Raw genomic sequence first — 13,967 nt, forward strand, 5'->3', positions numbered from 1 at the left:
TTGATGCAGATCCGATCACTCCCTTTGGTTATCGTGAAGGTCTACATGGTGACGCGGGTGGCGTAGCCTGATCTCCTCTGAAGCATCAGGAACGTCGACGAGATCATCGGTTCGTGCACTAGGCGCAACCAGAAACATAGTAGAACGCACGACGGCGATCAGATCTGCAGGTACGATGCAACTTTGGACGAGATGCTTTGGGACATCATGGAGGATGGCCAGGAGCACGTTCTTGTGAAAGGGCTCGGCGTTTAGTGCTCTGGACCGCCGGGAATTTGGCTATCTACTGGGGGTCTTGTGGTTGCATGTGACTAACGGTTGCGGTGACAGGGATGACAGCCGGGTCCGGCTCGTCAGCGAGAGAAAGAGAGAGAGGGAGCGGGCTGGGCCTCGGCTTCGACCGAAGAGTTGAGCGCGCGTGCGGTAGCTTGGCCAGCCCGATGGGAAAAAAAGAGGGTGTTACAATTTGATTCCAAAAACTTTTAGCACACTAGTCCTGTATAACAACATAGGCCTGAGCTTATTATTTTGAAGGGGTCCTATGTATATGTTGAGCTTTTGTTACGGTTAAATTGGTGCAAGCGGGGACATTTAATGATATTGGATAGTACTAAGGCCTGTCAGTCTAAGGTTCTTAAGGGTGCATTTGATTTTCTGTTTGGTTGGATGAATAGGATAAGCTAGTTTTCTGTTTGGTTGATGGTATTAGAGTGGATAGAATGAGCTAGTTTTCTATTTGGTTAGATAAATTGGATGAGCTGAGTGCAACATGTAGATGAATTTATGCATGTTTGAATTTGTTTGAATTCAAATTGAATTTAAAATATATATCACATGAAATGATAAAAATGCATATAAATGGAGCGTTACAAATGAATTCACTTTTTCACCAAATAACCTAGGGTTGGAAATATTTTTATAAATTAGTACATCACATGAGAAGAATATTAGTGAATTTTTCTTGATTTTGGGGAATTTATTTGAGGCATTAAAAATTTCTAGAAGTTATAAAAGTATGCTTTTTGGAGAATTTTAATTAAATATTGGCTCAGGTTTTTTCGATCAAATTAATTAAAACAGATTGCTAGGGAGCTCTAGTTTGTTCATGAAAACATTTAGAATTTTTGGAGAACTTTTGTACTTCTAAATAAAATTGAGATTTAAATAAAAAACAAAGAGCACACCTACAAGCATCACGGATGAGCACATACCTGGATGGTGTCGTTCGACTCTTTTCCCGGGATGAGCTCATCCAGGATTCGAAGCAATATTGGATGACCCTGTCCGGCCTCGTCCGCGAACCAAACAGCGGCCAGTGTAAAAAGTTGGACGGGCCCACCCCATCCAACACTAGTACTGTATAAGTGCATCGTGCGTACGAGCACATGTTCAAATGGTTTGGCTACCAGCAACTGAGACATAGATACTATGTTCAATGGCCACTGTTGTTGCTCAATTTTTGTTATGGAATGGCATACAGTGACGGACTAGTATCTAGATGCCTCATGTTTGATGCACAAGACTTCTCAGGTCCAGTATAACTACCTATAACGTCATGTTGGTTTCCTTGTTCATAATACTCATAGTTCATAAATATTTGAGTTACCCAACTTAATGGAAATTTTCAGTTCAAAATGTTACTGGTTAATTAGTAATACAATGAGAGATGACAGATCCTTTTTTGGCTTCAGTATAACGAAAATGAAATGCCTAACAAAAATTAAGCATTATGCTTACCTTGTTGAACCACTTTTGGGAGCTGTGAAGCTTAACTTCGTATTTACGTAAGAGCTATCTATTATTGTAACTCGTAATGATTTGATAAAGTTTTCGTCTAAACTAAGGGTACTTTGATTTGAAATTATTAGGTTGAAAATTATCTTATTTGATGTGTCTTGTGTTTCAAGTCTGTATTTGTTTCTATGGTCTCTTGGTGCACCTAATTAGCCTTACTGTTTCTTTTTCTTTATCTTCTGGTTCTTGCAAGTTTTCAACCAATATTAATATTTCTGATTGCTTTGTCCACCTTGTTTCTTCACCTTTACATTTGTTTGCTGTCTAAGTGATCATAACTTATCATGTGCCATCCCTCCTTGTTTAGCTCCACATTTGTCTGAGAACTAGTATATTAGTTTGTGAAATCATATATTACTGTAGCTTAGTCAGTATTGTTTATCCTGCAGTCTGCAGTCAGTAGTGTATAGCTCCGTCGGCTACCCTTAATGCCTTGCTTTGTATAACTATTATTCATCTTCCTAGTCTGCTGCTTCAACAGGCAGCAAGCATATTCTTATTTGTTGAGACCGTCTAGATTCTGGAACCCACACTGTAGTTTTCTTGTTGGATGTTCATTTGACCCATATACTGCCAAGGAATTAGGTATATAGGCCCGGATCCTTCAAATAATCTTCCACGAGATGCGTTTGTTTGGAACTGATTCTGAGATGGAACTTGGTAATGTGACTACTGTTAATGCCTGTATCGGATGTTGCTATATGATATTGTAAGATCTGTTTATCTATCACTTTATGCATGAGAAATTTAGAATGATCTGTTTATCTATCACTTAAACAAAACATTTGCATTGTATCAGATTTTGCAATTCTATTTGATGCTATCATACATGCTATGCCCTTGAGCAGTAGGCCTCTGTTGGAATAAGACCTTTGCCTGTGTCATTATGGATATATAATGTGGCTTTTTACCTTGTTCATGATTGTGTTCCCTGATCTTTTCCTCTCAGGCTCTTTTATGGACCTCAGGGACCATATTGTTTGCCGGGCGGGATGCAACTCGGGCCCTGGCATTGATGTCATTTGACCCTAATGACCTGACCGGAGATTTGGAAGGCCTGAGTCCGGATGACCTGGAGGTCTTACAAGATTGGGAAGAGAAATTCAAGGAGAGGTACCCGATGGTGGGTCACCTTGCTTGTGAAAACCCCAACAGGCAGTAATCACCAGAACGCTGGTCAGCTTGATCACGAGGAAGCGAATGCCTAACTCCATCGGTTTGTCGTGCCCTCTGTTTTCTTTTTACTGGATTGCAAGCGGTAGATCTGATGCGCTGGTAGGTGACGTTGCTTTCGTCGTCGTGTGCTGTATGCCAATGACTAATATACCCGCTTTGTCTGGGATGCAGTGGACAGGGGGGATTTTGAGTGAGAAAATAAACCTGTGGCTTGAGGAACCACCCATGTTCAGCTCATGTGTATATGCGTGATTTGTGTCATGATTCATGGCTTTGTTCCTGTAACAGCGATCAAGCTGTCAGCTAAAGTGCCATAATCTGCCACCCATACATAGCTTGATTACTTTTAGCGATGTCGGAGAACAGCATCACCATCATGGCCATTCTTCATCAGGTTCTTCGCTTTTGCACACATGATGCGTCTACGATTACTTTCCGCTCTAGCGCTGGAATCTCGATCCTGCCTTTTGTCCCAGATTGCAGCAGTGCACACCAACCTTTGTCCGGTCCTGATATTCTCTGGCACGAAGAGGAGAGGAGAGGACTTTGCTGTTCTTTGCCATGGCTGGCAGGTTTGGACGATATTACACCAATCTTAAACCACCGTAACCGCCATAGGATGATCAGCACGACGACGGGACGGGACGGGACGGGGCAGGGCGTGTCCGCCCGCTTCTGCCAATCCGCCGTGGCTAATAATTGTCTCCTCTCCTCACATGGCGTGTCCCGGAGAGCACGGGGCCCTCCTTCCCTCGCCTTGGCGCGTACCACAGGGCTATCCATCGTGTGCTCATGTGGAGCCAGGCAGGCAGCCAGGCTCCCCCTCCCCATAACCACGCACGCTGTGGCGCTGTGCTGCTGTGCCGGTGGCGCCGCCACCACACCACCCGATCGCTCAACCACCGCTCGTCTCGGTCCTCCCCCTGTTTTCTTTCCCCCCGCGGAACCAAGCGGAGGACCAGGTAGCCGGCCGGGCCGCACCGGGAATTTACGCCGATCTGCTCGTGCCTTCCGTAGGCCGACCTACCAGCCGTACTTTCTGGGCATTTCTGATGAAGCATTTCAACCTCCCAGCTTGGCTGGATCAGGGGGCCAGGATTTTCACTGCTGCCACAAAATACCGTGACAGGCATCGACTGTTTGGCATAAATGCCTCGGCCCTACCCTCCATCTAGTTTGGGATCCGTATCAGGCTTGGACTGTGTGATTCTGACACGGACTCTGTACTAAACTTGGGTTCACCGCAAATGTTCCAAAATTTCCTGGACAATTCTCATGTGAAGAATGTCTTTTTTTTCCGGGCTCTACTCCAACTCACACGGCACCCACACACCCATGGGACATGCATACACACGACACCCACACACTCGTACAAACTCACACGGCTTCTACACACGCTTTTTTTTTACAGCTGGATCGAAAGGTCAGTACGTCTGTACGTCTTGTAAGCCGTTCGCTCACTTCTACACTCATGCTATATCTACACACTCGTGTTGTTCAGGAGATCCACGAAGTCGCCAAAAGCTTCACAAGCGGCAAGCGCGCCATACTAGCACTGTGGCTCACACGCCGTACACAGGTCAACGGAGAGCACCCACTCACTCTCTCTATTCTCCAAGGCAATGTCTTTAGTGGCATGCATATTTGTTCACGCAGAGAAATACCATTCGATTTACAATGGAGTCATATACCCATAGTTCCACGTGTCAGTTTGGGTTCACCTATCCAACGCTCACTTGTCCCGCGGCATGTATCCTTTTCTTTTCTTTCTTTCTTTCGAGAAGTGCCCTTCACAATGCTTGTCCATAGCCAGGGACAGACCCTCCCTATAGGCAAGGTGGGGCGGCCGCCCCAGCTACTGGCGGCTGATAACAGCCCCACCTTCCTAGTTCCTTCCCTCTATCTAGACGATCAGGGATGTGATCGACTCGTCGAGCCAATAGACAACACTCATGGCATCCATTCAGGTGTTGAGGAAGAAAGGCAAAGATTGAAGGGGTATGTAGGCTAGTGGTGGTGGGCTGACAACTGAGACTGAGGGAGAGATGAAAGGCCCAACCTAGCTTGCTACGCTCCCTCGTGCCTGGCTGCTTTGCTACGATTTCAGGATCTCGTATCCGATTGTATTCGGTGTACAGGTTGTTACCACTTACCAAAGCGTGTCATAGCTAATTTAAGTGGAGTATCATAGCCCTGATTTTGTTGCTATAGATAGAGTTTCTTGCCATGTATATATTCTGTTGAACCTCTCTCTGTATACACTTCAATGTATATCAATGGAATTATTGCCAGGAACTATTCCTCTTTCAAGTTATTATTCATCAATTTTCTAGATATTTGATCACTTAATTGTCACTCATTGATCTATTTTTCAAATTGACATATTGTTCTTTTACCTTTTGTTGTATTTAAGTTACATGATACAAAATTGTTTTTTTAATCCTCGTCCGAGAGGTACCATCTTGAAACTTCTTCTATGACGTTCAAATTACTATTTATACTCTAATTTGTATGATTTTAACGTAAATATGGCATATGTATGTGGATTATTTTTGCCATTTGTTAAGTGCATTGTTCGTCTGCGCCCCAGCTCAAATTTAGAGCTGGGTCCGCCACTGTCCATAGCAAATATTTTTCAATAAATGCTGAAAGATTATAACGTGCTGTTAGCATTTTTTATATTAGAGATATGTAACACTTTTTTTCTTAGATTTAATGCTTGCTTCGCCGTTATGCATGGCGAGCTTGATTGTCTGAACAACCAGAACAGCATAGCTTCCATCAAAACGCATCAAAGTGCACTCGAACAACCATCGAAACGCCATCTGCATACCCGAATCTGAAGTAGGTGCACTGCCAGCCGAGTGAAAGCAATGCAGGCTCTCAAACGCCATTAAAAAAAAGCATGCCTAGACAAGAATGATCCATCAATAAGTGGTCTACACTACAGACCTGATTGGTGTCGATATATTCCCGTCGATGATGAGCTCGACACGCGCCTTTTCCCTGGTCTTTCGTGAGAGATCCCGTCCCCTTCTCCCTCGCTTCCCTGCTGCTGGCTTTGGGAGACACCACGCATGATTTGGGCGAGCCTCGTTGGCAACATGGCATCAAGGGGCTCGAGCCACCTACCGTTTCGTAGTCAGTGGAAGCCCCCTGAGCCCTTCTAACAATTATTTTTATCATAGACGAGAGAGGAAGAAGAAAATGGACAGTGAGGTTGATGAGCAAGAAAAAAATTCAAAAATAAATAATATATTGATGTATTTGTAAATTTAGCATGTCTATTTGGCATCTTGTTTATAAAAACCCGATTTCGTTACGTGAGGCACCGAAAAAAGAGTGGGCCCAGCAGTTTTTGCGACGACAGGAATTACGGGAAGAAAGCTAGCCGTCATGTACACGAGTGTTTATTTTTTTATTTAATTCTTGATTTTATTTAAGAGTATAAAAATAGTCTAAATTTTTTAAATGTTTTTATGAGCAAACTAGAGTTCACTAACAACATGTTTTAATTGGTTTGATCTACAAAACCTAAGCCAATATTTAATTAAAATTCTCTAAATAATCCTACTTTTATAAATTCTAGCAATTTTTAATGCTCAAATAAATTTGAAAGATCTAGATAAATTCACTAATATTCTTCTCACGTGATGTACTAATTTATAAAAATATTTTCAACCCTAGGTTATTGATGAAAAAATAAGTTTCTTTATAATGCTCCATTTATATTTTGGCCCTGAGCAAGCCCATGCATGCAGATTTTTTTAAAAAAAAACATACACTGATTAATCGATCAGCTGGTGCTAGCACGAGCACGGACAGTTCATGGCTAATCATAGTTCGCATAAGTATATAACTGAGTGTTGCGTGATGCCTCCCCTTCGATGGTTCCAATCATAGCAGAGTGAGAGTACCGTGTGCGTATGTACAACCCAACTCAGTGAGCGAACGCATGATGATGCTACCTCGACCGCCATTATTTGGCGGTTGGATGTCTTGCGTGCAGAGCAGGTCACGGGACGGGAGCACGGGCACACGTACACGGCCTCGCTCGCTCGTGTGCACGCTGTGTTCCAAGGGAGGAGTCGTTGTGTGGTGCGCGCGCGCATACGGAATTCGATCATATCCAAAACCCACATGCATTGCCAACATAATATTCTTTCAGGAGTGGGTTAGTTGTGCATGAACCTCAGTCTGGATCAACCCGCCTAGTAACATTATTAATATATACTTTAAAACCATAAGCCAGGCTAAGCTAGGTTAAAACCATATTTAATATATACTTTAAAAATTCGTTCTATGTAACATTATTATTATATCTTTTAATACTATTATAATACTATTTATTTTTCTATCTTTAATAATCATTTTATTTCCTATTTTTTATTATTTTTTGTCTTTTTTAATCTATATTTATCCTGTAAACAGTATTACAGCCTCCGATTTCTATCGGCAAAGATGCGGCCTCCCTCCGTCCGCTTCATTGTAGCATCGAATGTGTGCTGGAAACGGTCTCGGCTGGAGCGCTTTGCGGGCGAGCCGAGTTGCATCTTCTACTGTAGCAGCAAAAAAAAAAGTCTAAGTAGCTGCACACTAGTTACCAATATCATGTCTTAGCAACTTCTACTTTATCTCTTAGCTGCACACTAGATGCAGACTTGATAGTTGATACAATGTCGTTTCTCATAGTTACGGTACAGGAGGACGAGGCAAGTACATCAAAGCTAGACGCAGCTGCGAAACACTCCGATGGAGGACACCGGCAACCTTGATCTTCTGTCAGGCGCAGGTTTACTGGTTGCTTCGTGTACAACTGCACAAGGCAGTGGCATTCGATTGTGTGCATGGCCGTGCGTGCACGGTACGAGCTCCAACGGTGTATCCGCCGAGTAAACTGCTCACGAGAAACGCAGGTCGCTCGCATCTGTTCGTGCGGCGTGATACTCTGAGCTGATCCGAGCTGAGCCAGCAACGAAATGAGCTGACAGCTGCACAATTTTCGTGGTGCATGATACCAGAACTAGAATAAGCCTTCTTTTCAGCGGCAGTTACGTAGTACTGGTTTTGATGGATAAAGCTGCAAAGGTTGTATTTTTAAACTGCTTAGATCGTAAAATTAAAGGATCTGTACCTGGTCCATATTCTTCAGGGCAGGGCAGTGCAGAATGAGCACTAAACTGATTTTGATTATGTGATATGATTAGTGCGAGGGGGGCTTTATCCCGGAAAGGCTGTACATTCGATCTCATAGATCTTGCTGCCGGCCTTTCGCAGCTGAAGGCGCCTCGGTCTGTTTGCGCTTTTGGTGTTATCAAATCAGAACACCTCTCTTCTCCGTTCCTAAAAGATTAAGGTCTGGAATGAAATGGACGAATGGTTGAGAGGCGCTGACAACCCGGAACACCTCTCTTCTCCGTGGTAGATTCCTGAAGAAGATGATCTCCATGAATCTGCAGTCGAGAAATTGAAGTATATGAGCAACAAATTTTCGAGAACGCGCAGCAGAACTAAGCGCCGATGGTAATGTAGTGATAATGGAGTGTACCGTTGCCCAGTGGCTGCAGAGAAAGGATCTGTCAAGTGTCAAGTGAGGAGAGTAGGAGGATTAAACAAAGCTCGCAGGAGCAGAGCAGGAGAGAGAACCCAATGGTAGAAAAGAAATCGCCCGATCGTATCTCCCCTCGCTCTAACGGTATGATTAGGGGGGCGCCCCGACAGCGAGCCATGTGGATGGCCATTCACATTTTTTAGCTATTTGGTTAGTGGTGGGTATATGAGGTCATTCTATATTTAGGAATATTTTTAAACATACTGAATGATTCATTCATTTTAATCGGATAAAACCGTCCAACTTAACTAATTATATTCATTAATAAAATAATTAGTAATAATTAGTATGTTATATTGCTAATTAGTATTTATTATTATGAAATTATAGTTGTTAAGTGTTAGTGTGTTTATTAATATATTATTGGTGTGTTGATTAGAGTATGATTAGTGATAATTAGTATATTTTATTGTTAATTATTAATTACTACGATAAAATTAACGTTGATAAGTATTAGTGCGTGTGGATTAATATATGATTAATTATTATTATTTAAAATTAAAAAATAATTTTATTAATTACTCTCATCTCATCTACTGGTATTCCTTCGACAAAAAAAACTAAATTCAAATAACTTAAATAAATATATAAAAAACAAAAATAACCGTATTCCATCCATACTTATCTTTCAACCAAACTCGCCCTGACCCACAGTCGCTCTCAGCCTCCGGCCGGCCATCCGCTCCCCTCTTTATAAGCGCCTCTCCCTCGCCTTCACTCGCCACCACCACCCTCCTCCTACCTCACCTCCGCCTCCTCCTCCTCATCATCATTGGTGCTCCATTGCCACCTCTCCCTCCCTGCGCACGCGCTGGCGCCATCTCTGAGTTGAGCAGAGCAGGGGGTTCTTCTCTGCTCTCGGGTGGGAGGGAATCGAAGGCAAGAAGGATCAAGAAACGTATCGGAGGATGCAGTCCAAGCACCGGATCTTCGCGGAGGACCTGCTCCTGGCGGCGGAGGGGGAGGACCACTTCGACCAGGTCCCGGACTCGCTGGTGCTCCTCATCTTCAACAAGCTAGCCGACGCGCGCTCGCTGGGGCGGTGCTCCGTGGTGTCGCGCCGCTTCAACGCGCTCGTCCCGCTCGTCGACGACGCCTGCCTCCGCATCGACCGCGTCATCCCCGCCGACGCCGACGACGCGCTCGGCCTGGCGGGGCCGCGCCCGCGGGGCGTGCTCTCGCACCTCCTCAAGGCCATGCTCCTCGCCGTGCTCAAGCCGTTCTCCCACTGCGACGCCGGGGGCAAGTCCGCCGGCGCGGGCCACGGCAAGCACGCGCAGCAGCAGCACCACTCGCCGGCGCAGGTGCTCAAGAACTTCAGCAGCATCCGCAACCTCCGCATGGAGCTCCCCGTCTCCGACGTCGGCACCGACGATGGCGTCCTCCTCAAGTGGAAGGCTGTCTTCGGCAGCACCCTCCAGAGCTGCGTCATCCTCGGAGGCACCAAGGTTGACCGGGCCGGTGCGGCCACCGCGGCCGCCGCCGACGACCACGAGTCGGAAGACGACAGCGGCAGCATACCGGAGTCGTTCTACACCAACGGCGGGCTCAAGCTGCGCGTCGTGTGGACCATCAGCTCCCTCATCGCCGCGGGCACACGGCACTACCTCCTCCGCGAGATCGTCAAGGAACACCCCACCCTGGAGCGCGTCGCGCTCACGGACGCTCACGGGCAGGGCACGCTCGCCATGGACCGCGACCAGCTCAAGGAGTTCACGGACAAGCCGTTCGCCGCGGCCGCGGCCGCCAACCGCACGCAGGTGCCCGCCTGCAACATGAAGCTCCGGTACGCACCACTGCTGGAGCTCTCGGACGGCACGAGGATCCACGGCGCCACGCTCGTGGTGATCAAGCCCGTCGGCGAGGTCGGTGGCATCGGCGGCGGCAGGAAGGAGCTCGACGAGTTCGTCGCCGGCGCGTTCGACGGGCCCTTCCGGGAGGCCGTGGGCGCGCTCAGCAAGCGCCGCGCGTACCTACTCGAGATGAACGGTTTCTAGTCTAGCGAGCGTGTGCAACAGCAATACCACCACAGCACACCAATCGCAGTGGGCAATGGCCATTAGATTGCCCTGCTCCTGCTCGCATCAGCTCAGCTCAGCTCAGTTCTGATCAGTGGCATAGTGAGGTGTTCCTCCTTGTAACAATCAACGCTAATGCCTCCTCGATTTCTCTTTACTGCCTTGGTGATACGATAAATGGATGAGTCGGTGAATGGAATGAAGCAATCACATTTTCATTCAAGTGTTGTCCAGAGCACTGTAAAATTCTTGAATGAAATGGCATCCATATGGCAACTCAAAAGTGTTTGTATGCTTTGCTGGAAGTAAAAACTTCGCCTTTTGTAAAAGAAATTAATCCATTTTTAGTCCCTTAACTATGATCATCATTCGATTTTCATCTCTCAGCTTGAAAACCATAAATCTTACGTCCTCAATCTATCAAAACTGTTTACCACTTATCCTAGAGCCCTCTGAACGGCTATTTTGCACACATAGTTGGCTGACTAGGAACTGAGTCAGCACCCCTTTAATACGCCTCCACCTCTATCCCTCTCTCACGCTCCTCAGTTATTCCCTACTGTCCACCTCAAATCCATCATCGCTCTCCTATTGAAAACACTAGCGCCACCCTAAACAAACCCAAGATCCGCTGCCCTATCGGCCTCGCTCGACCACCACTCATCCGCGTTCAAGGTGGAGCATGGCAGGAAGACGGCCGTGACACGTGCAGATCGACATTGCCCCACACTGATTGAGATTGGAAGGTTAGTTCTTTTTCCATGTAATTGGTGTTAGTTGAGTCAGTTTTTCTAGTTATAGTAGTATTCTTTACAGAAGATCAATTCTTCTATTTGTTTATTAGTAGTGTGGAGTAATCGATTTAGTATATGCTTTCATCTTGTGAACTTGCTCGTATGCATGTAGGTGCTGGTGAGGTGTGGCAAATGGATTTCTTTGACAAGCTTGCAGTTAGATTTCACTACAATGGAGAGTTTTATAATGATGGAAAGAGAGTTGTGTATTATGGTGGTTTGGAGGGCATATCATATATGGATAGAGATAAGATGTTACTGCTAGAGATCCGTGGACACCTTGAAGACCATCATAAGGGATTAGACATGGTGAATATGCATTGGTTGTTCTCGGGCAAGCAACTTTTTAATAGATTGAGGATGCTTAGTGATGACAAGGCATGTCAGACAATGGCTGATTTACATAACTGATGCTGGGGTGGTTGATATATATGTGGAATAATTTGTTATTGATGATGGCTGTGATGGTGAAGCTGAGGGTGATGGTGAGGAACAAAGTGACAATGACTAGGATAATGAGAGTGATGCTCTTGAGGCCACAGAAGAAAATGCTGACATTATTGTTGCACCACCGATGTCTCCAGAAGAAGTAGCAAATGCTATATCCTTTCTGAAGTCTTGGTATTCCCCTGCATCAGGATCTAAAGGCAGTGAAACTTCATATTTTTCTAACAGTGAAGATGAGGATAGCTATGATAAAGCAGGAAGTGATGGTGAACTGATAAGAAGAAAGCTAAAGTTTCCCATATTTGACAAAAGGCGATCAGTCCTACTTTTAGGCTAGCAATGATATTTACAAGTAAGGATGAGTTCATAAAGACAACCAAGAAATATGGCCTTGCTACATTCAAGGTCATCAAGTTTGCCAAGAATGACCTAAAGAAAGTCAGGGCAAAATATGACTGGCCCAATTGCCCTCGGATCATTCTGTTATCAAATACAACCAGTACAAATGGATGGCAAGTGAGCACTTATAAAAACCGGCACACTGTCCACCAAGGAGGGATAACTCTCTTGTGACTGTCAGAAGTATAGCTGATCTGTTTAAGACATCCATCATGACTAATCTTGTTTGGAAGGTAGATCATATGAGGCAAATTGTGTAAGAGCAGATGAAAGCTAATGTTATTATTTTCAAGTGCAAGAGAGCAAAGTCAATAGTGATGAATGAGTTGCTGGATTCCATGAAGGGGCAATATGTTAGGATATTTGATTATCAAGAAGAGTTGTTGAGGACATTCTCACAACAAAGCTCTTGTAGAACAGATTTTGCAAACTTACCAATTGAACTGCTTGTGCAAAATTACTTGTGATAATTCATTACAGGTTCCTGTAACCAGTTCACAACAAATCACAACTAAATTGAGCAAGAGGATGAGGAAAGACTTTGACAACAGTCCATCTGGACAGAGGAAGAAGATATACAGTGGGTTGGATATATTGTACTTGGATGGTACTGCTAACACTTTATAGAATATAAGCACTATTATGCAAGTTTGACTCTTTTTACATCATCATGTTTGAATATTATAGTTTGACTCCTTTACCTGTGAATTTGTATAGCCTGGCATGATAAATGAGAGGATTATCAAAACTACTGCGAGGACCAAGGTGAGCACACATGAAGTAGGGAATGATGCCATTAACCTAGAGGTGACTACAGGAAAAATATCTTATTCTAAAGCCAACATCATTGTCACAGTTGGTTCTGCTTCTTCTAAAGTTCAAGCACAGAGACCATGCATCAAGCCCCAGAAATTTAGACCAAGCAAGCAAACCAAGGCCCCTCCAAAGCTTCTGAAGTTTTCTAATACTCAATGATGTCTCTGCTGATATGTGCCATAAAATGTATGTGCCAAACAATGGCTTAATTATACTATGAATTATGCTAGGTCTGGGTTTAATGTTGCTAATGTAATAGCGAAACTGTGGTCTACTTATGTCTACATGTGCGCAATACCATTAGCTTATTGTGCAATACCATTAGCTTATTGTGCAATACTATGTCTTCCTTTCATTGCTCACACACAGAAATTAGGTATCAACATGCATACATTCATTCACTGATTCTTGCATTGGTAATAGACTGCAAATTCTAGAAAATGATAAGCATAAATACTTTCATTCACTAATTCTTGCATTGCTAACAGACTGCAAATTGCAGAAAATGATCAGCATGCATACATTCATTTCTTGCTCACAGGTTACATGTCTCAGGATTACAAATTAAAATTTCTTACAACCATCACTACACAAGCAACAACAACATACATCAATATTTTTCTTTGTTTCTCTAGTTTCTGAATCCTAGCAACATTTTCAGCATCACATTCATTCTTCAAGCTTAGGCACCTTATAAGAGCAACAACCTCTTCTTTATTCCTCAAATTCAACTTCTGGATCTCTACATTTGCAACATTGACAACACCTCTAAGTTCTTGGTTCTCCTTCGTCAAAGATCTGATCGCATCTCGCATGTCAACCAACACGTGTCTAATAAATTCAGATGCCCTACCATCATACCATCTCCATAACTTGCAACCTCCAATATTATTTGCATACGAATAGTACATT

The 13,967-nt window shown here is 44.3% G+C and overlaps 1 protein-coding gene across 1 annotated transcript; it reads left to right on the plus strand.

Moving 5' to 3' along the window:
- The first annotated feature begins 9,267 nt into the window (after positions 1 to 9,267).
- Positions 9,268 to 10,822, plus strand: LOC133912390 (F-box protein At5g46170-like). The gene has a single exon (XM_062355091.1). The coding sequence runs from the start codon at positions 9,490 to 9,492 to the stop codon at positions 10,576 to 10,578; it is 1,089 nt and encodes a 362-aa protein (XP_062211075.1). The 5' UTR covers positions 9,268 to 9,489; the 3' UTR covers positions 10,579 to 10,822.
- Positions 10,823 to 13,967: the final 3,145 nt, after the last annotated feature.

The sequence above is a fragment of the Phragmites australis genome, chromosome 3 (assembly GCF_958298935.1).
Source record: "Phragmites australis chromosome 3, lpPhrAust1.1, whole genome shotgun sequence".
Classification (NCBI taxonomy): domain Eukaryota; kingdom Viridiplantae; phylum Streptophyta; class Magnoliopsida; order Poales; family Poaceae; genus Phragmites; species Phragmites australis.